This window comes from Terrapene carolina, unplaced genomic scaffold (genome assembly GCF_002925995.2).
Source record: "Terrapene carolina triunguis isolate 2854851 unplaced genomic scaffold, T_m_triunguis-2.0 Scaffold69, whole genome shotgun sequence".
Taxonomy (NCBI): domain Eukaryota; kingdom Metazoa; phylum Chordata; order Testudines; family Emydidae; genus Terrapene; species Terrapene triunguis.
The window spans coordinates 4,304,105-4,328,902 of NW_020664420.1; the positions used below are offsets into that span (position 1 = coordinate 4,304,105).

The following is a 24,798-nucleotide window of genomic DNA, read 5'->3' on the forward strand; positions in this document are numbered from 1 at the left end:
TTAGGGTTTCCATGTTCCGTGACCGTCAAAAGGATCTTGTCCCATTCTTCTTCATGGAAGGTGATCTTGTAGCCTGCAACAACATCGATGGTGTGATGGCAGCCCTCAACATCGTTCACGATCCAGATGAGTGGAGATTGTTCATTGATTCATCGAAGACGAGTCTTAACGCTGTTTTACTGCATAATGGCAATGTTTTGCCATCAATTCCAGTTGGTCATGCAGTCCATATGAAGGAAACTTATGACAACATGAAACATCTTTTGAGGCGCATAAACTATGACCAACATCAGTGGCAGCTTTGTGGCGATTTGAAGGTTGTTGCTCTCTTGCTTGGTCTGCAGACTGGATACACAAAGTACTGCTGTTTTCTCTGCGAATGGGATAGTCGTGCAAGAGATTCCCACTACATCAAGAAAGATTGGCCACTCCGACAGTCATTGGAGCCTGGGAGGAAAAGTGTTCAGCATCCACCACTTGTTGAATCAAGGAAGATTTTGTTACCACCCTTACACATCAAGCTGGGTCTGATGAAGAACTTTGTCAAGTCCATTGACAAAACACAAGAAGCTTTCAAGTACCTCTGTGGAAAATTTCCAAGGTTAAGTGAAGCTAAAATAAAGGAAGGTGTCTTTGTTGGTCCTCAAATTCGTGAACTTCTTCGAGATGATGCATTTGACCATGAACTGCGTGGCAAGGAAAAGACGGCATGGAAAGCCTTCCAGTTAGTGGCAATAAATTTTCTCGGAAACAACAAGGCAGACAACTACAGGTTGTTGGTGGAAAACCTCCTCAAGGCATACAAAAGCCTTGGTTGCAACATGTCACTAAAGATACATTTTTTGCACTCTCATCTAGATTTTTTTCCACTGAACTGCGGAGCAGTGAGCGACGAGCACGGCGAGTGATTTCACCAGGACATTGCAACAATGGAGAAACGCTATCAGGGCAAATGGAGCCCATCAATGCTTGCAGACTATTGCTGGACAGTGACAAGAGATGCTCTATTTAATGAATACAAGAGACAAGCCAAGAAGCACCGAGTAGACACTGAATAGGACTAAACTATGTACAAAATAGTTTTTTGCCTTTTGTTTCATAATACATTTTATTTATATAACCCTTTTGCTGATTTTTAAAGTGTCACATAAACAGGACAGGTGAAATATTATCATGTAAAGCAACCATAAACACATGAAAAGACCTAGGTTTACAATTTATGATTAAAACTCTACTATCTACACAATATACATAGACATAAAATGTAAAAACTTAAATATCTTAGAAACATCTGAAGCAGACGACTTCTCCAAAATTGTAGACCAGTGTAACCTGTTGTAAGGACTTAATGTCTTCAGACTCAAACACCTCTTGAGCCTGTCAACATTTGCCAGACAATTGCTGGAACTATTTGAGTATCTGCTCCCTGCTGACACTGCTTAACAAATGAATAAAGTTTCAGAGCACTCATGGCCTCAAATGCTAGAGTCAAGACATGTAGAGCATGGCTCAATTGCTTACCAGCAAGCATTTTCTCTGCAGTACAAGTTGCATATACATCAGAATCAACAAGAGGTCTAGCAATCCTGTGTCTCCACAAAATTTCCCAATACGTGCAATAAAACAGGGTGTGAAAACCACCCAGGCAAATTACATTGGTCCCAAATTCATTTGTGAGAGTCTATTACATTTTGTGAGCAACCGCATACAGCTGCTGATCCATGGTCTGAACAGCATGCTGCTATCCTAAAGCTCCCGACATTTCCTTATGTTTCAGCATTGTAGGATAGACTGGCCATGTCAGTTGGTTTGGCATCCACAATAGGTGCATATGCAACTGCTGTGTATGTTTTCTTTGTTGCAAGACTGTGGTTGGAACCAGTCCAAAATGGAATCATCTGAGTGTGAACAGTATCAGTGTCCTTTCCTATTGGCAGGATATCACAAGCTAATAGTTTCGAAAGATACCAGGAGAAATCTTGGAAAGCATTTATATGTAGTTGACAAGAGTTTATTTTCTCAAGTACTTTTTCATGGCGAGTCAGTTCTGGACGAGTTCTAAATTTTTCAAATGCTGCACACTGCATGCTCTGATTGCCCAGGGAAAGTAAGTGATTTTTCTTTCCCAAACGTCCGTGATATTTCTTGTGATCCTGGACTATCTGCAGATTGTTCTTGAAAAGCCACTCTAGCCTTTCCATCAATGATCTCTGTGTTGATGTATATATTATGTTCTCCTTCATGGATGAGATTTCCACCAGCATGAAATGGAACAATTCCAATTGGAATGAACATGCCTCCGTGAAGTCTTCCGACTTCAGTTTTTGCAGTGCTAGTGATGAACTGCCACAGCTCAACATAACTGAGGCAGAATCCATGAAGGTGTAGTATGTCACTTAAATTGTGAAATCCAAACTCATGGTGTAACTGTGCAGCAAGGCTTATGTGCAAAAGTATGATAATTTTGGAACTGTTACATACTATGCTCTCCAAAATTGACAGTTACCTTCTTTGGATGTCTTCTGAGGATGATATTCATTGCTGTCTCTTTATCTATTAACCAAAGGACAAATTCCTGCACCAACTGGGGCACAAAAGAAGCAGACCTCTGTTAACTGCAATCACCTGGTTTTGGATAATATTCAGAGGTTTTATTTTAGTTAATTTCAGACAGAAGGATTGAAGTGGCATTATACAAAACCACCTGTGCATTGGAAAGCTGTTTACCAGGGTTACTTGCCAGAAGAACATCCACAAGACATTTGGACGACTTAAGTTCCTGCTTCAGATTACTAGCATCCTGGATAGCATCAGCTAATGTTATTGTGCTGCATAGAACAATGGTAGATTTGCCTAGTCCATGCTGTTCATGGAATGAAATTGCAGAACCATGGTGTTTTTCTAATCTTGGCTGTAATTTGCTTCTGGAGTAGCTTGCAGTTTGTACATCTGAGGGAAATAGGGCTTTATAACTTTGTAGCAGCTTGAACAGCCTTCTTGTTATACATAAGATCATTATCTCTAGTCTCGCTTCAAACAGCTGATACACTGTGATGTCATAAGGTGAGTGTATTATTGCAGTGTAACTAGGTGGTTTTGCTTTAAGGTTTGTTTTACTGAAGTAGGAAGATTGGCATGTTGAGTGATAAACTCCATTCATAGCAATCAAGTCTTCCACAGATATTCTGCACAATGTGTCATCATCTTCTTTGAAGTGCTGCCTTTGCTAGATTAGCTGCCCTCTCAAACGTTTCCATTTTATGAAGTTTCTTATCTTTCTTGTGTGTTTTTCTCAAGCAAACAACACAACTGGGCAAAGCAGTGGCGGCTGTACTAGCTCTGGTGGCTATGGAAGCAGGGGAACATGATGCTCTCTGATCAGAGTCAGAGTCTGTTTTCTTTCCTGGGTTCAATACAACTCTGACATGTGCCAAATTTAACTTGCTTGTGTATTTCTGAAAGCAACCCCTGTGATAGAGTATTGGTGGCACATCATCTAAAATAAGGAATTAATCCAGTAGCTGCCAATACCATTCATCTCTCCTGCCTTCTGCTGCCAGCATCACTGAATTCTGTCCAGCACTGGTGGCTTTTGACAGTTTTGCATTCTTTTGATTTTTCTTGGCAAATAACACATTTGAAAAAGTTTTTGGAGTCTTTTTTTTAAGGGGCTTGTATCCTCCAAGTCTTCACATACTGTAACTTCCCTGTAGAGGTAAAATTCTCAAAGTATATTCTTAGCATTACCGCCTCCACTAACATAATTTTTCGTTTTGTACAAATATACAGATTTGTGCTACATTATATATAAACTAGATCTATATATTAATATCAAAATTGCCATTTTTGCTGATTGAGAACTTTGATTGAAACCCAGTATGAAGCAGTGTATTGTCATCTCTAATACTAATACCAGCCTGTGCATAAGTGTCATTGAATTAAAAAGCTAGTTTCTAGAATATTTCAAAGACTAGTACTGCACACATAGACAAATACAAATTAAAACCTTCTACCGGGCAGACTAGATGCTACTCGGTATGTATAAAAGCTTACAAATGGAGAAGCATTATATTAAGAATTCACATACATTTCTATCTACCCACTAGGCGGGACAAATTATGGGCATGCAATCTACTGCTACTGGTGCACAACCTTCTGTGGGAGATTGATCAGGTCGCAAATTTCAACTGAAAATATTGACAACTATTATAATCACTTATGAGATACTTTGACAATTAAGAATCTGTGATGTGAAAACATTTCATGTTCGTTTATTGCAAAATGTTGATATTCGGCATTTTTGCCACATGCTGAACAATTTAATCATTCTAAAAAAAAATACTGGTCCATGGAAAACCAATAAAAACATTTTAATAGATTGTTGTTTGGTAGCTTTGAGCAATGAACCCCACATTAAGGTGTTGAAATTAACATAAACAGTAAAAACCGTAGTTATAGTCAGGTTGCAATGTTTCAGGAACTATGCACAACATGACACTTTTTCATTTGGGGTACCATTATTTCACCACGCCTACCAGCTTACAGCACCATGTGAAAGCTCCACATCATAATTCATCCAAACATACATAAAATAAGCTTTCAAATGATATATGATTTGGGTGTGTGTATAGTGGGTACATTAATGGCCCTTTTTGGAGAATTGCTCCATACCTAAAATACTCTTTCCTACCCTTGATGACCTTGAATACCCCTTGCTGGGGGATCATGCAGGGAAAGGTACACTGTTCACTCCACTGCCTCTGTACCTTACACAAGAGGGCCTACTGTGCCAAGAGTGAGGGGAAGGGTAACTGACTTCTATGTGGCTCCTTCTGCATTGGCTATGTTGGGATAAAGGGGCCACCAGGCAACCACAGATTGGGCCTCATAGAAGTTATTCCTGCATAAGGACTGAATGAAAGCAGAGAAAGGACTCCAGAACTGGGCCCTGAAGATGCTGTGTAAATGCTGCCTTAGGAATTGCTACAGATGACTGTGATCAGCTCCCTAAAGGTGGCCCACTGGAAAGTGCCATCAAGTTGTGCTTTCCCTTTTCTTCTTCAAAGATCCTTTCAGCATCTGCCACAGACTGTCCTTCCTCTTCATCTTCTTCTCTGTCAGGGGCAGCGAGGACTCTTTTCTGCGGATTTCCCGCACCAGTCCATGAAAGACGTCATCAATGTAGAAGCGCAGGGCAGCTGAGGTCTCAAAGAAGGAGCACGAATACTCTCTTGCCAAGCTCATGCCTTCTTCAGTCGAGACCTACGGAAAAAAGAAAAAAAAAAAAGGCCATTGACAACAACAGGTTAATAAAGTTTGAGGCCAGAAAGGAGCCTTAGATCATCTAGTCTGACCTGTGTATCACAGGAGTGTGACACCCTGGCACCCCTTATTCACTACTGTCATATTATTAGGATGTGTTTTGTGCAAAGTATGCCTTGTGAGGTATCATTCTAAGAGTCTTGATCTGCTAGACATTAATATCTTGTTGGATTGCATGTGTTATCGTTGTATGTGAATTTATGAAGTTTGGCTAGGTATGTGTTACTGAAGTTTGGCTAGGTTGTGAGGTTGAAAACACCCAAAAGCCGCCTTTCAGATACAACAGTAACAAGGCCAAACAATGTTAATCGCTTATTGAGGAAATGCATGCAAGCACAAGAATTGCCCCAGGAACTGTGTACAATAAAACCTCCCAGAGAGAGCACTACACAATGAGGACTGTTTGACCCAGGTCACAGCAAAAGAGCTTTCCAGCAAGTGGGAAGAAGATATAAAAGGGGGAAATGACATCATGATGGTACTTCACTCTCCCTACAACAACACACCTGAAAACACCTGAGGAACAAAGACTGAACTGGGTGAAGTGATGGTCCCAGGCTAAAGGGATTTCTAGCCTTTGTATGAAAACCTGGGAAACCCAAGCTGCAAAGCAAAGGCAGCTTGTGCCTTAAGAATCTGCCAGCCTGTTTATCACTCAGGGTGAGAATTTGCTAATTCATATCCTAGCCTAATATGCTAATCTCAGTTTGAGGTTTTGTTTATTTACTAGGTAATCTGCTTTGATCTGTTTGCTATCACTTATAATCATTTAAAATATATTTTTTGTAATTAATAATTTTATTTTATGTTTTAATCCAAACCAGTGTGTGTTTGACTAAGGTTCTGGGAAAAGTGTCAGTTTGGTTACCACAAGTGTGCATGGTCCTCTTTACATTGAGGGAGAGGTGGACTGGGTATTAAACCCATCTACTGGCCAGCATTAACCAGGGCAGGACAGTACTGCTCTGGGGTCCTAGGCTGGGAGGCTGCTGGTTAGAGAGCCTGCATGTAACTGCAGCTGAGTGTGTCCCTACCTGTGTAAATGCTGATGAATGTGCAAGCTTGAAGGGCTTTGCAGCGTGTCACAGCAGCACAGTGTGAGAGGGAGCCCAGACTGGTGGGTCACAGGGCTCAGTGGTACCCCAGTTCCAGGTGGAACCCATCACAAGGAGCTCCACCCTGAGGTGGATATAAATCACCAATCTTTTGGTTAATAGCCAAACATACTAACAGTTTGTGCCACAGAGACTAAGATGCGTCAGAGACTGTCCACAAGCTGTCTGAATATAAGTATTCTATATGTCTCTGGCCTCCATCACCACAGTATCTAAGCAACTTGCAACACCCCGGAAAGGCAGGGAAATACTTTTATCCTCATTTCACATGGGAAATGGAGGCACAGAGAGATTAAAGAATGTACCCAAGATCACCCAGGAAAACTGCAGAAGGGCAGGGATGTGGACCTAAGCCCCAGACCAGCATGCAAACCTGTGTTGAGTACTAAGCTGGAAGGGTAAACCTTCAGAATTGAATTCAAATTCAAGGCCAGGAGTCCCCATTTTTATATTTATTTGTATTTAGATATAAGGATTTATTCAAATAAGTTTAAAACCATGATACTAAGATGAGGGCTGTGTGAGACCCCTATCAATATCCAACTAAATCCTAGGTTGTGAGAAATACCAATTTCCTTTGAGTACCTCAGGGCTAAGCCATTTTTTCTTCAGCCCAGCCACATTGAGCCAGTGTTCCAGTCACATTTATTAGAGAGATAACCTAATGCTTCAGGGAATAAGCAAACCACTTACTGGCTAGCGTTAGAAGGAAACTTTCTTTATGAATAGGTTATTTCATCATTTTCCTATCTTGGGCTTTTTCCACCTTCCTCTGAAGCATTTGGTGCGGATCACTGTCAGAAACAGGACTGTGGACTAGATGGACCATTAGACTGATTCAGCCTGGAAACTAGTGTGTAGCTATCACATCCATGCATATACTTTTTTCGGACAGTTGCAGACTTTCATATTCATCCATAGAGTTTAAGGCCAGAAAGGGCCAACAGATCATCTAATCAGACCCCCGACATAAAACAGGCCATAACATTTTACCCAGATACCCCTGTGTTCAGCCCAGTAATTGGAAACATTAGCAGGATTATACATTACTTTAATCTTGAAGTGATTACAAATATTGTAAAGGTAGGTAAGTAGGTTGTATGCTACCCTAAATGATACTCAATGACACCAAGAAAGAGTGTTATCACTTTAAGATTGCTATAATTGCCCACCTTCTGCAAAAGGAGATGTCAGCAATATGCTCCTTGCTTTTCTCAGGGCAGCTGTGTAAGCAAAATGCATGATTCCCTATGTCTAATGGGCACCACTGAGAAATTGATTGTGTGACTAGAAGACTCTTACGGCCTATTTTGTACTCTTTAATCATTCTCTCACTGTGCCTTGTTCTTCTGGAGGAGGAATTCACTTTTTTAAAGGCGCTGCAATTCTGAGCAAACCCATAAACAGAGCTGTCATTTTATTGAAGTCTTTATCTATTACATAAAATAATAATCTTTAAACCCCCTAAAACAATGATGTGAAAAGAATGTTAAGGTTTCAAAGTCAAGCATTCAACCTTGGAAAATGCCTAGTCCATTCCCCTCCACTCTTCTGTCCCTGCCCCCATCCCCTTCATAGTCTTTCTGTGCCCTCCTCCTAGCTTCCCTCATACTTCCTCCTGCCTGGGGTCCATTGAGAGCACAGGAGAGATTGGGGATTGGTCCTGCTTTGAGCAGGGGGTTGGACTAGATGACCTCCTGAGGTCCCTTCCAACCCTGATATTCTATGATTCTATGAGAGAGTCTCTCTTCTCTCAGTTCTGCTGCCTGACACAACAGAAGCTCCCACCAGACAAAAGGAACAATGGCAGGAAAAGACCTCCTTAGCCAGAGAATGGAGCATGCTTAGTAATCTCTGTGGGGGTGGTGCATGCTCAGTATAGTTAGCATGGAGCTCAGTAAAGGTGGCATATACTCAGTACAGACAGATTGTTTGGAGAATTTTGCTGGAGGTCTCTAATAAACTCAGTGCAGAGAGTTTCACTGGTTTATAACTTGCACAAAGTTGATTGGATTTTCAGAGAGATAGCAAAAGACAGCTCTTTGACTCCAGCATGACCCCCCTACCAAATTTCATGTCCCTGCTTCAAAGCATGGAGGTGCTAAAGCTTCACAACAAATGGTTAAAAATTTTCAAAATTGGCAACATGTGGCATTTCCCCCTTATCTCGTACTCAGGCACTGCTGAACTGTTTTTATTGAAACTTCCCAAGTCTGAGGCAAACTCCCAACCTGGTAAACTTCAGCCCAGTTGGCAAAGTTAGAAGTCACTGAAAACAGGGTCTTCAAATGGAAAGTCTGAGCATAACTCTAGAATATCTATATAGTAAATTAATTTATAATTATCTGATTGCTAATGAAATTTTAAACTTCCAGCAATGTGCAGAGGAAAAGTGCAAGATTTTTTTTTTCCAAATAATAAATCAGTCATGGGATTGGATGGTTTCAAAGATTAGTAATGGGGTATAAAGCGCTGAATAAAGGCACTGGGGCTCTACATAACTGCAATGGTCAGCCCCGTGTGCATCTAATTTCAGGGTAGTGACTCCATTGTGAGATCAAATCCAGCCCAGGTCAGTACTAACCAAAGGTTTGTTAACATCTCACGGTTGCCTGGAGGCCCATATCATGGGAGTAGGGGAATCCTAGAATGTAGATCTGGAATTTACTGGAGGCAGCCCTGATCCCTTGGGAACGGAGAAAATTGCAGAATATGTTCCCTGGGAGATGGAGCTTGTAACTCCTCTAGGGAGGGTACACTGTTTGGTTGATGAACTTGTTATGATTTGCCAGAGAAAAGTCCTGATCATACTGGAGAAAGTATGGGTGGAGGCTTGTGCCGGAGCTGATGAAATTTACAGATTTATAGATTCCAAAGCCAGAAGGGACAACTGTGATCATCTAGTCTGACTTCCTCTACAATCCGTCGACCTTTCCCAAATTCATTCCTGGAGCATATACAAAACATCCAATCTTAGTTTAAAAAAAGGTCAGTAATGGAGAATTCACCACAATGCTTGCTTAATTGTTCCAATGGTTAATCACTCTCACTGTTAAAAATGTACACCTTATTTCCAGTCTGAATTTGTCTAGCTTCAACTTCCAGCCATTAGCTCTTGATAATCTGAAAAATTCATTTTTCTGTGCTAGATTGAAGAGTCCAATTATTAAATATTTGTTCTCCATGTAGGTACTTCTAGACTGTAATCAAGTTGCCCCTTATCTTTCTGTTTGTAAAGCTAAATAGATTGAGCTCTTTCAGTCTATCACTGTAAGGCGAGTTTTTTAATCCTTTACTCATTCTCGTGGCTTTCCTCTGAATCCTCTCCAATTTATCAACATCTGTCTTGAATTGTGGACACTAGAACTGGACACTCCAGCAGCAGTCACACCAGTTCCCAATACAGAAGTAAAATAACCTCTCTTCTCCTACTTGAGATTCTCCTGTTTATGCATCCAAGGATTGAATTAGCCCTTTTGGCCACACCATCACACTGGGCGCTCATGTTTAGTTCATTATCCACCATGATTCTTAAATCTTTTTCAGAGTTACTGCTTCCCAGGATAGAGTCCCCCATCATGTAAGTATGACCTACTTTCTTTGTTCCTAGATGTATACATTTACAGTTAGCTGTACTAAAACACATATTGTTTTGCTTGAGCCCTGCTTACCAAGAAATCTAGATCATTCTGTATTAGTGACCTGTCCTCCTCTTCATTATTTACTAGTCTCCCAACTTTTGTGTTATCTGCAAACTTTGTCAGCAATGACTTTATATTTTCTTCCAGATTATTGATAAAAATGTTAACTAGCATAGGACTAAGAATGGATCTCGGTGGGATCCCACTAGAAACACACCCGCCTGATGATGAGTACCCATTTGCAATTACGTGTTGAAACCTATCAGTTAAACAGCTTGTAATCCATTCAGGTGTGCTATCTTAATTGTATATCATTCTAGGTTTTTTTTTTTAATCAAAATGTCATGAAGTACCAAGTCAAATGCCTGACAGAAATCTAAAGACATGTCTACACTGCAATCAGAAATCCGTGTCGGGCCCATGCCAGCTTACTCAGGCTCATGGGGCTCAGGCTAAGGATATGTGTAATTGGGTGTAGACATTCGGGCTCAGGCTGGGACCGCTCCACCTTTCAGGATCCAAGAACCTGGGCTCCACTCCTAACCCAAATGTCTACACTGCAATTAAACAGCCTCTTAGCCCAAGCCCTGTGAGCCCAAGTCAGCTGGCATGGGCCAGCCATGGGTTTATACTTGCAGTGTAGACATACCCCAATTATATTACCTCCACTGTTCCCTTTATCAACCAAACTTGTGATCTCATAAAAAAAAATCAAGTTAGTTTGACAGATCTATTTTCCATAAATCCACGCTGATTGGCATTAATTATATTATCCTCCTTTAATTCTTTATTAATCAAATCCCAAATCAGCCACTCTGTTATCTTGCCTGGGATCGATGTCAGACTGACAGGCCTATAATTACCTGGGTTATCCTGTTCACTCTTTTTCAATACTGGCACACTGGAGCCTGGAGGACTATGTGTGGGACACTGGATAGAAGGAGGGAGTTACGGTGAAGGGCTGTTGAAGGCTCCATGGGCCTGATCCAAATTCCATTTGGGTGAAGTGTGTACAAGTGTTTCTATTGATTTAAACCGGGATTGATTGAACTGGATTGGGAAGTAGCCATAGAGCTGGATGGGACAGCGAGCTCGGGCAGCTGAAAAGCAGAACTCAACTGAAGAGAGAGGTGGAGGGGTAGGCTGTAGAGGATGGGGTCAGGGAGCTGAGCTTGCCACTGACTCACCAGTCACATTAGCAAAGAATGTGGCCCATTTGGGGTGTATGGGTACATAGCTGCTGGTGGGGTCTATGGAGAGGTGCGATCTCCTAAAGTAAAGGGAGCTAAGCTGAACTTGGGGAATGTTTGCGTGGCATGACCTCACAATGAAAAGAAATATTTCCTGGCTCCAAACAGCATTTTACAGCATTAAAATTCTGTTTGTGGCTTTTGCAAGCCTCCCTCGGAAAATTACAAGTGAGATTAAATGGATTGCTGACAGCATGCGGAGGCAGTGATGGATGAGCTGCCATGTTAATGACAGCCAGCTCCATATTAAGGTCAAGTCCTGCACAACCGAAAGGACAGCATGAAACGCCAAGCTTGGGTGCAGATGGGGAGGCACTGGCAAGCTCCGGGCTGCACCAGATGAAGAACACCAAAGCATTTGTACTTTGGGATGGAGGGATGAAGAAACAAAATGGATCAATTTTCTACGCATGCCCTTAGGTTGTCAATACAGAGAAAATCTCCTTCAGGATCAGTCTGTGCTGTGTTTAACCTTTTCATCTTTGTCAGAACAGCCGCAGCAGCAGCTCAAAGGGTGTTTCATTCAGAGAGTTAGCATTAGCAAAGGCAGCTAAATCAGCGTGGCAAGGCTGGTGTTGGTCTCCATACTAGAAAGCAATATCTCTCCCCTCACACCTGCAGTGGTGGCAATCAGCGCCCTCTGCCTAAGTCATTAGGAGCTCCGGGTTGCCATGGAGAAATTGTGTAGGCCACAGGTGAAACGATAATAGTTACAAGGATTCTCCTAAACATGTGTTACTTAGAGTTCCATCCAAGGTGCCCTCATTAGCTTTTCAATGGGAAAAACAGTGGCAACTACAGACTTAAAAGCTTCATTTAGTCTCAGTCTAGAGTGGTTGCTACAAGATGTAATGGGCTTTGATGGCAAAACTAAGGAAGAAGGGAAGGCAGGCTGTTCAACTCCGTTCCAAAAGCCTTGTCCAAAACCAATTGAACCCAATAGAAAAAAATTCTATTGGCTTTGGATCAGGCTCTAAAAGGATGGTATTTTGACCGAAACAAATTATCCTCACTGTAAAATACTGGCTAGTGACAGCCAGACTGGAATTATTCAGGGAAGTACGTGCAGGTTTGGCTCTGAAGCGGCACTGCTCTTCTCTGAATTCCATTCTCCACTACGTCCGAGACAGCGATGACTACATGGAGCTGGCTGCTGCTCCCGAATACCCAGCCACTCAGGGTTGGCAGAAGTTAGAGCAGCAGGTGCATGACTCTAACTTTGGCCACTGGCGTATGCGCTGCAGTTTAAACCGGAAGGGGATCAGGCCTAGTGGAGTTCAAGCTGACTTACACCTAGATGCCCTGTAACCTGACCCCTCCTTTCCCTTTGTAGCGGGGTAAACACCCGCTCCTGCCCTGAAGGGCTTAAAACAGCCCTGGGAGAAGGCTGTTGCAGGGGGAAGCAGCTACTAGGCTGATTGGGGAAGTAGCTGCAGCTGGGCCACGCCCCAGTCAGGCCAGCAGGCCCTATAAAGGCTGGGAGCCAGGAGCAAGAACTCAGTCTCTCTCTATGTTCAGAGAGAGGAGGGCCTGGCTGCAGGGAGCTTAACCAGACACCTAGATTGGGAGCAGGGCTGGGGAAGGGCCAGAGGAGCTGGGCCTAGGAAAGCCCCAGGCTGCAGGCCTGGCAAGGCCTAATAGGCATAGGGCTGCAGGGGGCAGCCCACGGGTAGGCAGAGGCAGCAGGTCCGAACCCCTTTGCCTGTGATGAGTGGCTGATACTGCAGTCTGCCCTAGTGAATGGGGCTAGATGGAGACTGGGCAGTAGCCAAGACTGAGGTGAAGTGGGGTAGTGGGTGGGGGTTCCCCAGGGAGGGGAGACCCTAAAGACTGAGGGGTTACTGCTAGGGGGCAGCACCCCAGGTACAAGGGCACCGGGGTCCTGGGAGGGACACGGGGCCACAAGTAAGGCGGATCACCAGCCTACAGGGGGCGCTCCGGATGCTGGAAGAGCTAATTCCCAGAACTAACCAGCAGGAGGCGCCGCAAGGATGAATCCGCTCCTCTACACCCTTATACAAAGGTTATGGCAACGGCACAGTGTTATAGGAGGCTTTACACTGGCAGTGATTTGTCCTGCGCAGGTGGAAGTTTCCAGGGGGAATCTCTGGTTGGTTTAAGAATCCAGCCCACTGTGTTCATTGGTTAAATGATATTGCTCACTTTATGCTTGTATACCATTGTGATCGTTGTGGTATAAGATAGGTAAAACTAGACTGGAGAGGCAAATCAATCAAGGTTTCTTTCTAAATACAAGCAGCACTGACATTATTTACCTACAAATTATTTATGTCCTGGAAGATTAAAAAAAGATTTTTAACTCCCTCCCCACCATCACCACCATCATTCTCCAGCCATTTACATTTTTAACCATTTCATCATTGCCACTGAGCACTGACATCCCTCACTACAATGGGAAAACCAAGATCAAAAGGAAATCAGTTCAAACTGGAAGACATGGCCTACTTTCTGCCCCATCACTAAATGAGCAACATGGGGATAATTTGAGCACACGGCACAAGTGGAAGTGCAGAATTTCAAGTCACCGACATTACTCTTAAAGCCATTTGGAAGTCTTCAGAGGTAATCAGTTGAGCAAACCTCACTCGCACTTCATTGCAAGCAATTCCGTGGGCTCAGTTTTGCTGGCTTTCTAGATTACAAGGCGCGATGAGATAAAGGCTGCCACACAATTAATCATTTTGAGGAGTGCATTACAACTAGTTCCATTGCTCGCTTTCCCCAGACTTACACAAAAGCTGATGTCACATAAGAAGACTGCCCCATTTGTTCCTTTTTTCTGGATGCTAAGTTTGCTGTTTGCATGCTTTAGGAGTATTAGTGATTAGAATGTGACCTTGTTCCAGTTGCTATAAATAGTGTGTAATAAATATGCAGGGTCTGATTCTGATCTCATTTACACTGGTATAAATCAAAAGTAACTCTGCTGAAGTCAGTAGGATTGCACTGGTAGGGCCTGATTTATATCACCCTGCCACCTTTTTCACCCAGCTAGGCTTTAGGGCAGGTGTAAAATGGGATAGGAGACATGTATACCAGGAGTAGAGACAGCTCTGTGCTATCTCTATAGGAACCCCCAGTGCAATGGGAATTTCAAGTCAGGCAGGAGGCATGATGGAGGTGGGCAAGGGAAGGAGACATATCAAGACCAGGATGAGGTATGGTCAATATGATCAATGTGCAGGAATTCTGTGCCACCTGCAGGTGTGCAAGCTAGTACAGCTACCAATGCCATCCTGGCGTATGCCATGGGCTACCCCAACCCCTGACTAATGAAGGGCTCAAGATGCCTCCATTGTGTCCCTATAAGAGCCCAAGGATAAATGAGACCCAGAAACACTGCAGCAGGAGGCAGAAAGAAATACACTTCCAACGGAAGAAGGACACAACAGAGAAATAACCATGAAGTTGGAGGTGCAATCAGCCTCAGATTGCAGGGCTCACACAAATCTCTCATGCTCATCCACACTGTGGTCCTCTCCACTGCTCAGACACTAGCCACTGTACAAAAAGAGTCCTCCCCTCCCAGCTATTTTAATTTGTGTTATGAGCTATCATTGTTTTAAATAAAGAGACATAGATGGTTTTGAGTGACATGAAATACACAAAGCGCCCAGACCTATTGTTAGAACTTGGCAATAATCACTACTCCTTCATTATCGCATACATATAGTGATAACTAAATGGGCCTGGTGTTTTATGTAAAGCCAGCTATGGAAACAAGGAAGTACCTGCAGGTTTGGCTCTGAAGCTGTACTTCACTTCTCTGAACTGTATTCCTTTGGCTTTATCTTGTCAACAGCAGAATTGATGGGTAAGTTTAAGGCAACATTATGCCAGGATGTAAATTTGGAAAGATGGAGTTGGGACTTGACAAAATAGGATACTCAAAACCATACTATTTCACATCTTCCATGGGCAGCTCTGTTTCTAATATGAAGAGAATCTGAGGGCTGTTAAATCTTCAGTATCAATCTTCAAGAAGAATGATTAAGGGTCAATTGCTCAAAGTGTTTTCACAGATCTCACAATTTTCTAAATCATCAATAATCATTAAAGGTGCACTGATTGCAAAGCCTAGCAAAATGTATTGTCGGGCAGAAGAGAGCAGAAAACAAATAAGACATTTATTTAAAGATACTTATTAGAAGTTGGATCCCTCTATTTGTATGAAAATAACTTCAAAGATTAATTTGGTTTTTAGTACTTAAAACCCAAGGAATTTGTTTAAATTTTCTTCTGAGCAACAACAAAGTTTTGTTAATTTTTATCATCTGCTGCCAACAGATGGTTACAAAAAAGATTAGCATGTAGAATGAAGGCTGTGAATATTGTTTATTTAGTCACGATCAGGAAAAATAAAAAACAAAACAAAACAAAAAAACCCCCAAAGGAGCCAAATTCTGATTCCTGCTCAGGCACTTTTGCACTGCTTTGGTGGCACAAAGCAACTTTAAAGCCAGTTTAACCAATCCCCTTTATTCTTACCTATCTAAACTTTCAAATTCATAATCATAATTATAATTATGTGTTTCGTATTTGTATTGCAGGACAATGGCCCTGAGTGTGCTAGCCAATGTGCAAACCTTTGCAAAGTTATGATCTAACCCAATCAAATCTCTCCCTAATTAATATTATGTTATCACTACTGGGAAGGCAGGACTAATATGATAGATACCCGAAGAGGAAGAGGGTGATGTATGCATGGAGAACCAGATTGCAGAGGGGGAAGAGGGGGTAACAGGAACCGTGTGTGTGTGTGAGAGAGAGAGAGAGAGAGAGAGAGAGAGAGAGAGAAGGGGATCTGTAGATGTAATGGAAAATTTGATTGACTGGCACGCCATAAATCCAGAACTAAAATAATCTCTAGTGCTGGAGTAAGTTCTCTGAGGCCCATATTCAACAAAATACTTAATATATGTCTCGCTTTAAGCATGTGAATAGTCCTATTGATTTCCCTGGGACTACTCACGTGCTTAAAATTGTGTACATGCTTAAGTACCTTGCTGAATTAGGACATTAAACGTTAGGCTGGACATGTCATGATAAATTCTGTTCAAAATGCAACAAACAGCATTGTGTGTCACCAAAATTGCCTGCTGCTTCAACCACGGCATGAAGTGTGCTGCGTATATACCATTCTTTATAGTATTCATAGCTAAGAGCCATTGAAGGCTTGACTTCCAAACAAACAGAGAATATTTCGCTATGCCTCAGCCATGAAAGGGAAAGCACTACAAAACTCTCCCTTTCCCCCTCCACCTTCTTCACATGATGATCATTTGTTGGGATTCTATCTATTCTGCTGAAGTGGGTATTCTATACAGGGGAGACAGGGAGAGAATTTACAATGGATTTATATAGAACTGGAGTGCAATCGAATAGCCTTTTTTTCAGAAATAGTTTGCTAGAGTAAGAAAGCATTGGAAATGTATGGGGTATCAAACTGCCATTATGCACAGGGTACAGAACACATGTTCCAGCTTTCAATTTATTACTTGGGCTGCTTTTCAAAGAGAGAATTATTTGCTACAAGTGATGGGGGAGGGTAATTCAGGGAGTAAACTGTGGGGTTTTTTTTTGTTCTGGAATGTGTAATTTAATTTTGAGGTTTTATTAATCTCTGAGTTTATTGGGAGGGTAAGTCAGATCCTCTCATTAAGTAGAACACTTGAGTGGTATCTTCATTAAACTAATGCCATTGATCTTCCCCAATGATGGTACCAGTTAAGGCAAAATGTCACACTTCCGCAGGATAAGAATTGACAGAAGAAGATTAATGGGAGTTTCACTAATGTCTTCCCTTCTTATTTCCTTTCTTACAGGCGAGGAAAAGAAAGGACTAGAAAAGGCAAGGAAAGGATCTTTTCTTAGGCCAGGTTTACCCTATAAACGTACGTCAGTATAACTACGTCGCTCATGGGTGTGAAAAATCCATGCCTGTGAGTGACATAGGCGCTGGAACTAGAGGTCCAGGGGGTGCTTCAGCGCCCCCTGGCTTGAAGTGGTTTCCATCATATACAGGGTTTATAGTTTGGTTCAATGGCTCTCAGCACCTCCGCTATACAAATTATTCCAGGACTCCTGATAAGCGATGCAGATATACTGACCTAACTCCTGGTGTAGACAGCGCTGTGTTGATGGGAAGGCCTCCACCGTTGACATAGCTACCGTCTCTTATGGAGGTGAATTAATGATGATGACTGGAGAAGCAATCCTGTTGGTGTAGCAGGACATTCACTGAAGTGCTATAGCAGTGCGGCTGCTCCACTGCAGCATTTTAAGTGTTGACCTGCCCCGAGTCGCAGGGACATAGAAGCATAGGTAGTCCCATGGCGAACATACCATAAGATGGGCTTGGGAGTCGTCATATGAGCCTCCTCTTAGTCCCATTCATGGTCCTAGGAGAATACAATCTGCTTTTGTGGCAATTTTTGCAATATAAAACTGCAGTTGATGCAGCCAGTGCTTAGAAATGTCTGTTCCTAGAGAGGCAATTAAAGAATCATGGCCAGTGGGTTGGAATACTTGTAACAATGCACTTTGCTAAGCGGGGCACATCAGCCAGATCACATCTCCCTACTACCTTGCACTCTGCACTTGGTATGCATTACAGGTTCCTTTTCAAGCCGCTGGCCTTTTATATTCCTAATTCATCTTAAATACCTGCACCCTGCCTGGGAGGTGCATTCAGCAAGGAAGCGTAGGCTGAATGAACTCAGGTGAAAGCTCACAGGGGCAGAATCAGGGCGTTTTTAAAGCTCTGGGAGCCCTTATACCAATTACAATGAACAAATTGATATCATCGTCCAATAAAACTGACTACCATACATAGAAATGTAGCTAACGCTACCCGCCCCACCCCCACCCCGCCACACACACACTCCCACCCACACACACACACAGTGAAAAGCTTCCCTTGACCTCAAACTATTCCTTTCCAAAATGCTTGGGAGAAAAGATGGGCCTTGCAACCTGACTGAAAAGTTAACTGAATTTGGTGTGTCAAATGGGAAGTGAGAGAGTTAAGGGGCCAACACGGAGAATGCTCTTCCAAAAACTCCCTTTGATACCAAAGCAGGGCTGGCTCTAAATTTTGCCGCCCCAGGCAAAAAAGAAGAGTGCCGCCCCGCCGTAACACCCTCCCCCCGTGAGCGACGCGCAGCCGAACCCGCCCCCACCAGTGCTGCCGAAATCCCTGCCCCCCACCAGCACCACGCCGCCCGAAGCCCCGCCCCCCGAGCGCCGCACAAGCCCCCGCCCCCCAGCGCCGCGCCGCCCGAAGCCCCGCCCCCTCCAAGCGCCGCTTCACCCGAAGCCCCCACCCTCCCTCCGAGCGACGCGCCGTGCCAAGCCCCTGCCCCTCCTCCGAGCGCCGCGCCAAGCCCCCGCCCCTCCGAGCACCGTGCCGCCCGAAGCCCCACCCCCTCCAAGTGCTGCGCCGCCCGAAGCCCCCACCCCCCTGAGCGCCCCGCCGCTGAACCAAAATAAATAAATAAATATAAAAATCCTAGCGCCGCCCCACTCCAAGGTGCCGCCCCAAGCACGTGCTTGGTCGGCTGGTGCTTGGAGCTGGCCCTGTACCAAAGGAGCTCTAGCCCCAGGGGCCTCTGCTGACTGCAACTGTTTTATGACTTTTGTTTGGGTACCACGGCCAGCTAGTGCATATTCCAGTTCTCATCGTGGCTGGACACTTGAAAAGACAATGAACTGCACTCTCTGGGACACATGAGATAGAGACATGAAATTAGGTGTCATTTGCACACTACAGACCTCCCACCTCACACTGCCTCACTAGCTTCTCTGAGGGATTTACATCAATGTGGAACAGGAGGTGTGACAGAACAGAACCTGCAGTATTCTGCTCCATGTGAGACAGCCTCCCAGGCAGGTAAATTGCCTCTACGTCCTTTCAGACAGAAAGGAATAAATACATTCAAAAGCCATCTTTTCTATTCCTGGTGCTGCGCAATACCTCATCAATGATACTAAAGGCAGCTCACAGGTCAATGTAAAAGATCCAGTACGGCACCTTTTTCTCCATATAAAGATCACCAGAAACTACATTTCCCTTTCTTTTAAGATTATTTAAGGTGACACTGTAGCATTTTTTTTAAAGAGAGGAAACAGCAGAGTGGTTAATTTGGTAAAAATGGCATGGAAGCTTTTTGAGCCAAAACTGACATTGCCGAATAAGGACAATCCGGCCTTGTGTCACCTCCTTTCCAGAACGGAGCCTTTCCCCTTCCTGTGTGGAAAACTGAGAAGTGTCCAATTTCAAAGGCAATCTGAATGGACACTAGTTTCATTTGAATTGGGCAATAAGTATGTAGTTCACATACTGACACAGCACTCAAGGGAAAGTGCTTAATTTGAATTCACCCATAAGGGACATTCGCAGTTTCCTGTCTGTTTTTACACACACACACAAACTAGAATTTTTTTTTGGATAGTTTTTGCGAATATAATGTTAAAAGCAACAGCTGGTGAATACCGATAAGAGCTCAAAGCCTTAACAGTTGCTGTCAGTAACAATTCAGGACATGTTATCACCCAGTTTATCCCATACAGAAATAAAGCTGGGGTTATTAAATGACTTAGAAAACTGCAGTTGTCTATGGTAAAGTTTTGCCATAATCAAGTGAAGGAATGCTAATGAGTGTAAATCAATGTTTTCTATTTGCTACAGGATGAAGGGAAGTTAGGTGACAGGATGTCCATTTCAAGGGTTTGCCCTTTAATCCAATTATTATTATTTGTATTGAGGTAGCAGCTAGTGGCCCAAATAGTGGGTCTTTTGTGCTAGATGCTACATAAAAACACATAGTTAGTACTTCTGCCTTGAAGAGCTACAATCTTAATAGATAAGACAAAAAATGCAAGGGAAACAGAGGTACATGATATTAATAAATTTCAGTTTTAGTGCACTTAGCTTAAACTCTGTAACTGGTAGAATTTATTCTCTCTTTTGAATTAGTTTCATTAGACCCTCCAATTCTCCTTCTTGTTTCAAACGATATTTTATTGAAATAAAAAAACCAACAACAAATAACACATTACAGGAGAAGGTGGAACATGACCAGCACACATGATAAACAAGATAAAAGATGGTAGAAATGCACAACTCTCACACCACATAATGTCGTTGACAACAAAGTTCAGGGCCTAAGCCTATTGAAGTCATTAGAAAGATTCCAGATAACTTCTGTGGACTTTAGAGCAGGCCCTATGACTGCAGCTAGATAACAAATATTAATTAGTCCCCGAACCAGGGGTGTTTCCAAGTAAATAAATGCAAAAGGAAGAGGCAATGAAGAAGAGGAGTGGATTAGACCATAATGGCCTAAGAATGTTCAAACACAAGCAGATGAGCTTGTTTGTTCGCAATCCAGAACAGCTGTCCATTTTTATATAAAGCATGGGCCCTAATAACCTTGTAGAACAGAAGAGGTTTGCTATTGGTTTCCCATTTGGACATTTATAGCAATAGTTTAATTTCTTTGAAATCTGTAGTGGGAAATAAATGACCTTGATATATATCTATTAGTCAATATTTCCTTAGGTCTGGGGTGCATACTGCACTCTGCAGTCAATAATCTTATGGTGGCATCAACAACACTAGAAGAGAAACAGATCAGAACAGCAATACCTCTGGGATGTAGTTTAAATGAAAACTATAATACAAACCGCTCCACAATAAGATTTGCCAGTTTTCAATTTCCTTAGTCTTTGAGGGATTAAGTGTGCCTGATGTTGTCTGGCTTTCTATTCCACTACTAGAGTTGTGTGCCTGAGTATGCTATGTAGTCCTGCCAAATCAATAGGGTTACTCATGGAAAATGCAAATATTAAACCTCCCCATCAGGATTAATAGACTTGTTTTCTTAGATAATGATCTCTGTCCATACAATAACTCCCTTGTTCGCTACCAAGAATTCATCTGAGGTCAGCTGAGTGCCATATTATGAATTTATTATTAAATAATAGGGCATAATATGGCTTTTGACTGATTCAGATACTTTCTGACCACCTGGCAGCCCAAGTTCATGAATACATGGCTCTTTGTACGCAAATGGAGGGCTATGAAAGGTTGCAAGTGGAATGGTACCCACTGTTGCCAGCTCTTGCAATTTCATCAACAGTCTCATGAAATTGGGGTTTTTGTTAAAACTCAGGCTTGTGGAGTCAAATGAAAATATGAAAATTTCATCTTTCATTTAAAAACACTTACGTTTATAGTCCTTGTGGATGTGGAGCAAAGCTTGAAAATATCACCCCACTTTCTCCAAAAGGCTCAGCTATCAGAAAGCAAAGATAAAGAACCAGAAAGTATAGTATAGTAGACATCCTTCAGTCTCGAGAGGCCATGGGTATGCACCCCTGAAAGGTAAAGAATGGACTCAGTTGGTTTGATGGCAGCTGTGCCTGTGGTTGATGAGACCCACTCAAGACAGACAATCTCTGCCACATCTGTCACATTTAAAGGTGGTGTTTCGACTCTTTGGGCTCTGCCTTCTGTGAGTTCTTTTCTCCTCTGCTAAGTTGGACTGCTTCCTCTCATAACTCCGGACACTTTTGTTAAGCTCTTGTTCCCAAAGGCTGTGGTCTTGAGTGTGATCTTCCCATTTGTCCATGTCCATGTCCATTTTTTTTGAGGTCTCAGTTGCACACATCCTTGAAATGCAATTTTGGGCATCTTTTGGGACTTTTTCCAGATGCCAATTCATCATAGAGGATGTCCGTTGGAATGCACCCAAAATTCATTTGGCACACATGCCCAAGCCAGCGGAGATGTCTCTGTTTGAGCAGTGTTTGCATGATGGGTTTTCTGGTCCGCTTGAGCACCTCGGTGCTGGTGACTCTGTCCCTCCAGGAGATTCCAAAGATTCAATGAAGGCAATGCATATGAAAGCGGTTCAGCCTCTTTTCCTGATGAGAGTATAAGGTCCATGTCTCACTCCCATACAAAAGTGTGCTGATAGCAGATGCACGATACACACAGATCTTTGTGAGTTCTGTCAGTTTGTTGTCTTGCCATACCCTCTTGTTCAGTCTAGACACTGTTGTGGCAGCTTTTCCAATGCGGATGTTGAGTTCCATTTCAAGTGAGAGGTTGACTACAATAGTGGTCCCCAGGTATGTGAACTCGTTCGCCACTTCAAGTTAATCGTTGTTGATCTTGATGGAAGATGCTTCCATGGCTCAACTCCTTGGCACATTATGTTTGTCTTTCATTTAAAAACAATTATGTTTCTAGTTCTTGTGGTTGTGGAGAAACGCTTGCAAATATGACCCTAGTTTATCCAAAAGGCTCAGATATCAGAAAGCAAAGATAAAGAACCAAAATATATTATTTATTTTTTAAAAAATTTCAACATTTCTAAGCCAGTCTCAGGATTTGGGGGAGTCTGATTCACGATTTTTGAACAATGGGGTTGGCAGTACTAGGTATATAAAAAAGGTCTGGAGACAAGGCTCCATGAAGTATACTAGGGACTTTGAGCATAAGCTTTCGTGGGCTACAGCCCACTTCTTCGGATGCATAGAATGGAACATATATTGAGGATTCTATGCATCCGAAAAAGTGGGCTGTAGCCCACAAAAGCTTATGCTCAAATAAATTTGTTAGTCTCTAAGGTGCCACAATTACTCCTGTTCTTTTTGCGGATACAGACTAACACGGCTGCTACTCTGCTATTGATTTTATGTGGAAGGTGCTCAGATACCATGGGGATGGGTGGCAATATAATACATTGTATATGAGAGAGATAGAGAGAGTCCCTTCCCACCTGAGTAGTGGGAATAGTGGGTACATATGCCACTTACTCCTGCATGCCTGGTCCCACTGTGGTATAAAGAGAATTCTTACAGCACTTCACTTGCACATAGACCCAGGGTAAATTTTCAAAAGTGCTTAAGTGATTTTGGAGCCTATGCTCTGTTTTCAAAAGTGACTTAGGAACTTAGCCACCAAAGCCCCATTGATTTTCAATGAAACTTAGGCTCCTAGGTGTCTAGTCACTTTTGAAAATGGTCTGTAAGCTCCTAAGTCATTTAGGTGCTTTCGAAAATACCCCAGGACGCAACATGCCCCAAAATTCACACACACAAATTTCGTGGCTGATTTGAGCAGCTGTAAATCTTGCCTTTGCTGTGATGCGAAAAATGAGCTAGAACAATGCACTGAGGTTGCTGTCTGAGCTAGCTGCACAGACTTGTAACCAAGTGCTATTTTTGGTTACAGGGACAAAGCAGATGGGGATTTTCGCAGTATAATAAAAGCAAGAGATGGGGAGGGGAGGAACCTGTGAAAGACAATCCTTTTATTGGTTTGCTTTGAGTCAGCACCTGCTAGCCTCAGCCCTTCTGATATTTTCTCAGTGAGCCACAGTGGCAGCAGTTGGGAAGATCGGATATACACTTGGGTCAATCTGTCAAAAGCTACTGTGCCATTTTCCCCAACTCTGGATCACACCGAAATAGCGACTGGGTATTTAAAAAGGGAACTGCCCTCTATATGCGAGTGCCACACCTAACATATGCACAGCTCTTGCTCTGACTTTTTATACGACTACCTAGCAGCCCCAACAGAGATCACATCCCGCATTGTGCAGGGTGCTGTACGTACACCTAGAACAACCCTGTGCTAAAGAGGTCACAACAGAACTAGACAAGAGGCAGGCAGCAAAGCGTAGGAGAAAGGTTGTATTGTTATTCCCATTTTTACAGCTGGGAGACTGAGGTGCACAGGGATTAAAAGACTTGCACAAGGTGACACAAGAAAAACTGGAATAGAAGCCAGATCTCCTGAGCCCAGCCGAGCACCTTAATCACCTTTCTAAGAATGTTTTACATTCCATAGCTCCTTTTCACAAAGGATCTCAAAGCACTTCGCAAATAACAATTTAGGCCTCATATCAATCCTGTGAGGTAGGCCTTATACCATTTTACAGATACGTAATGACTTTCTCAATGATAAGCGGACTGGACAAAGCACTGGAAACTGTACTGTTTGGATAAAGCTGGATGGGCAGGGCTGAAATAAAACACTTTCTTTTTTCTATGATTAGTTTAATTATTTTAATTAAAGTAACACTTTGATGTTCCAACTCGGATTGGAACCCCTTCCTGTACAAACACACAGTACGAAACAGTCCCTGTCCTGGATTGCTTACAATATAAATAGTGAAGACAGAGAAAGGATGGGAGCAGAAACCAATGCACAGGGAAGTGAAGTGACTTGTCCAAGGTCCCAGTTGTTTAATAGTAGACCTGGGAATATACCCAGTTTCTTAACTCCCCGATGGGTGCCCTATCTACTACACCACACTGTCTCTGACTTTGATGGGTTTATTTCATTGTTTTCTTGTAACTCAAATCTAGTTGAATGCAGCAATGAACCTGGTGTCTCTTCCTTGTCTGCATCATAAAGCCATCATGCAATTTGAC

At 42.8% G+C, this 24,798-nt stretch overlaps 1 protein-coding gene across 1 annotated transcript in view; it reads right to left on the bottom strand.

The window, feature by feature from the left end:
* Positions 1-5,034: 5,034 nt before the first annotated feature.
* RIT2 (Ras like without CAAX 2) overlaps positions 5,035-24,798 on the bottom strand; it is a 257,074-nt gene continuing 237,310 nt past the window's right edge. The window contains exon 5 of the mRNA XM_024192874.2: positions 5,035-5,262. Within this exon, the coding sequence (XP_024048642.2) occupies positions 5,035-5,262 (228 nt within the window). The remainder of the gene's footprint in view (positions 5,263-24,798) is intronic.